At 37.4% G+C, this 4045-nt stretch overlaps 1 protein-coding gene across 2 annotated transcripts in view; it reads right to left on the bottom strand.

The window, feature by feature from the left end:
- LOC123515954 (arrestin homolog) overlaps window positions 1–273 on the bottom strand; it is a 161667-nt gene extending 161394 nt beyond the window's left edge. The window contains exon 1 of one of the 2 annotated variants that reach the window (XM_045274889.1): window positions 224–273. In XM_045274889.1, coding sequence (XP_045130824.1) covers window positions 224–240 — 17 coding nt within the window. In that variant the 5' untranslated portion in view covers window positions 241–273. The remainder of the gene's footprint in view (window positions 1–223) is intronic. The other variant, XM_045274891.1, reaches the window with a different exon arrangement.
- Window positions 274–4045: the final 3772 nt, after the last annotated feature.

The raw sequence follows: 4045 nt of genomic DNA, 5'->3' as shown, positions 1-4045 counted from the left end.
ACACACTATTGGCGGATGGTGTTGTAGTAGAAATGTGGGAAAGGTCCAATGAATGTTTGGAGGATGTAGAAAAGGATGTAAGAAAAGAGAGGAAATTAAAGGCTGCGAGTAATGGTGAAGTTAAGAAAACAACAAATATGAAAGCTTAATGGTGACGGTTCTGGAATGGTGGAGGAAATACAGGTGTTGGTTAAGGGTTGGTTGGATGTCTGGGCTTTCTTACCTGGCGTGGTTCATCATTGTGAGGTGGTGTTTTGTGGAGCCACCTGATGGGAAAGAAAAGGAAAAGGAAGTTAGTACAGAATACAAAATTGCATATCGTAAACGTATTGGTGTAACTTGTGATGCTCTTTACGGAATTAATATTGTGTAGCTTGTGTATAGGACAAAAAATAAAGTTATATAATGATGATAGTTATCATAATACAAATGGTATATTAATGGTAATATTGATACTAATGATACAATAACAATAGTAACAACATTAACAATGATGCTGATTCACTATTGATATGATTGATATTGGTCTTTACTGAATGTATATTGTGTAGCTTCTACAAAGGAAAAATAGTTATATAATGGTAATAGTTATCATATTTCAAATAGGTACTAAAAATACTAATATTGCTATTGCTAAAAATACTAATATTGCTATAACAACAGCAACATTAAAAACTATACTATTTGAATTACTCTCAATATCAACAGCAGCCAAGACAACAACAATACTACCACCAACACCGACAATGAGAACAAAACCGTCTTCCGTCTAGATGCCAAAGAACACGCGGCGCCGCTTATCTTGTTCTATGACTCGTTAGTGAGATATCTTGTTAACCTGACCCATCGCCCACTTGAGTACCTGCGCATGGATCTAACAACACGATGGGACAAAAAGCACGTTAGGACAAAACGAGAGAGAGAGAGAGAGAGAGAGAGAGAGATAGAAGAAAGAAAGCAGTGATAATTAAGACATGACCGACATGACACACAATAAACACCACCACTACCAAGAAAGGAACAGACTTGCTAACCGAAAGAAAGTTGATTAGATTGCCTCGCAACTCCTGAGTTTTTTTTTTTTTTTTCTTTCCATCTGATGTTCAAAACGTAGAGGCAGGAAAAGAACTTCGACTATATTTTCTTGTAAATTTATGTTCATGTTTAAAGGAATAAACAAATATACACATGACAGTATCTCATTATGTTGAAGTGGGTTGGTCCTCGCCAAAAACGGTATTTCTCAGTTTCCAGTATATTGAGCATCTTACGAATTCTTACTCATTCATTTTCTCATTTGGCTCAATACAAGGCTTGGAAAAATCTTTACGCACAACTGTCGCCGAGACTGGTCTGTTGCTGACGTCCACACTGCTGGTCACGCTGGTCATGGAGTTCGCTAGACTGAAACATTTTCCCGTTTTCCACTATTCCATCTTTCAGTAGTGATCACGCTGCACATCAAAATAACGCCCGCTGCCTCCGGTCCTCGGAGGCAAAGAGGAATGATGGTCAGGATGACCAATAACGCGCGGCAGTACCTCATCGCCCGCTGATGGAGGCCGCAGAATATTGCTTCCTGAGTGTCTGGGGGCAAGTAGACAAAATTCCAGTCCTACCACTGGCCCTCCAATATCCATGAGCAGCGTGGCAGCTGCCTCAGCCTTCGTTGAGCCTCTCCGTCTTGCCAAATGTCACAGACATAAGGACCAAAAATAGTTTACATCACTGAAAAAAATTTGCTTTGGTCTTTGCTACATAGACTCCAGGTCATCGTAGAGACACATGCATTCAAAAGACAATAATTTTGCTAGACTACTAAAGAAAAAGAAATACTACTTCATGGATATCAATAACATGAAACCCTTTCATTCCGTAACTTGATATGAGATAAAGACAGAAAACAAGCGAGACTGCACCTATATATCGACTTGACAACAGCAAGAAGTAATGAATTTTGAGCACCTCCACAAATGGACGCCACAGACAGCGTCTCGTGTCGAGGCAACTCCTCTACGCATACTTGCTTGTTATTAGGAAGATTACTTTTCTTGTCTCAATCATAGGGGAAGAAAGAATGTTAACTACACTTTGTAACCATTAAGAATGAGTAAATATTGATAACTTGGTGAACAAATAAAAACAAATAATTTTTGGCATGGAAAGTTATAGCTGTTGTAGACTAATTTTGGGATGCTTAATCCAAATATGGTCTCTGATTTGCTCTTTCACATTGCATTTTTACACTATCCCCATTTTCATGTAATTTTCTGCAAATATTATACCTTTTCACTCTTCCTCATTAATTTCACGTTGCTGAATATATTTTTATGCGTCTTAATATACATGTTATTATTTACTTCTTATAGTTAGGGATATGTAAATATTTTTCTGGCAACCTCTGGCATGTTACTGTTTTCCTTTGCATCGTCAAAGAAAATGTGAGTTGTCTTTTTACCTAAAATGCGAAAGGTTAGTAACTCTCAATGCTGTTAGATTGTGATTCTTTTGCGTTGAGTTTTCTTTTTTATTATACATATTGTTTGTTATCTTGGGTTTGGTTTTATTTCGTTTATTGAGGGAACAGTTTATACATGTTAACATATTCATAGCAACATTTTGTACAAAATTTCTATAAATGTGTTGACCAAAATAATCATGCCGATAGTTATATAACGACCTACATAATTGTGTTTCTTCTTTTCAGATGGTGATTACTTAGCAGTTAGAATGAACGCAAGTATGTCTACAATATCACAAAGAAGAAAATGTTGTAATGACCTAAATGGATTTTGTTACATTTGCGGAAACTACACTTGGAAAGATCAAAGGCGCAACCTAACTACTTCTGTCAAGAAAATGTACTTTGCCTACTTCAAGGTAGATCTTGAGACCAGGATAAAAGCTGGATTCATCATATAGTGTGCAAAACTTATGTCAAAACCTTGCGATCATGGACCCGAGGAAAGAATGCTAAGCTCAAGTTTGGTGTGCCAATGGTTTGTAGAGAACCGACAAACCATTTCCAGAGCTGCTACATCTGTGTTGTCAATGTGAAAGGTTTCAATAAGAAAACAAAGCATCTCTTGAAATTTCCAGATATCTCTTCTGCCATTCGACTAGTTGCACTTTGTGATGAAATTTCTGTACCAGTATTCGCTGGGCTACCTGAGATTGATGACGACGTCATCATTACAACTTCTAAAATAAGGATGAAGATTAACTGATTTATGTTTTTCTGCTATTTGGTACATATTGTGATATGGTTTCTCTGTTTAGTCAGGGTAAATTAAATGATCTAGTAAGAGATTTGTATTGGCCAAAGATGTCTGCTGAATTGTTGGCTTCCAGGTTAAAAGAATGAATGAAAAAAAGAATGCTTGAACCTGGCACTAATGTTTCCTTTTATCGTAACAGAGAAGCAGAACTGAGGAAGCATTTTAAGTCTGATACTCAACTTGTGTATCATATTGAAGTTGAAGGCCTTCAGCTTGCTATGGGGCTGCCTGCATATGACCCAAGTGAGTGGAGACTTTTTATTGACAGTTCCAAAAGGAGCTTGAAATGTATTTTGCTTCATATCGGAAACAAGTCTGATTCTATTCCACTAGAACACTCGGTAAACATGAAAGGAAAATATGCCAGCATCAAGATTGTTCTGGAGAGAGATTGAAGTATCATGTACATCAATGGTTACTCTGTGTAGATTTGAAAATGGTAAACTTTTTGTTGGGTCAGCGAGAAAGTAACACAAAATACCCCTGTTTCTTGTGTTATTGGGAGAGTAGGGCTACAGCAGACCACTAGTCAAAAAAGGAATAACCCCTAAAAGTAGTTTGACACCTGGTGAGATCATCAATGATTTTCTTTTTCAGAGAGAAAAGATAGTCTTTCCTCCACTACCCATAGACTTGGTTTGATTAAACAATTTCTGAAAGCCATTGATCACAATGGAGATTGTTTTTACCACATACGTTCAGCCTTTCCAAGTATGAGAGAAGAGAAGAAGGCAGGTGCCCGCTTTGTCACAACAGTGAACGCAGTA

Source organism: Portunus trituberculatus, chromosome 40, assembly GCF_017591435.1.
Source record: "Portunus trituberculatus isolate SZX2019 chromosome 40, ASM1759143v1, whole genome shotgun sequence".
NCBI lineage: Eukaryota > Metazoa > Arthropoda > Malacostraca > Decapoda > Portunidae > Portunus > Portunus trituberculatus.
Note: the sequence above shows the minus strand (reverse complement) of the source record. Positions and strands in the feature narration are given on the sequence as shown.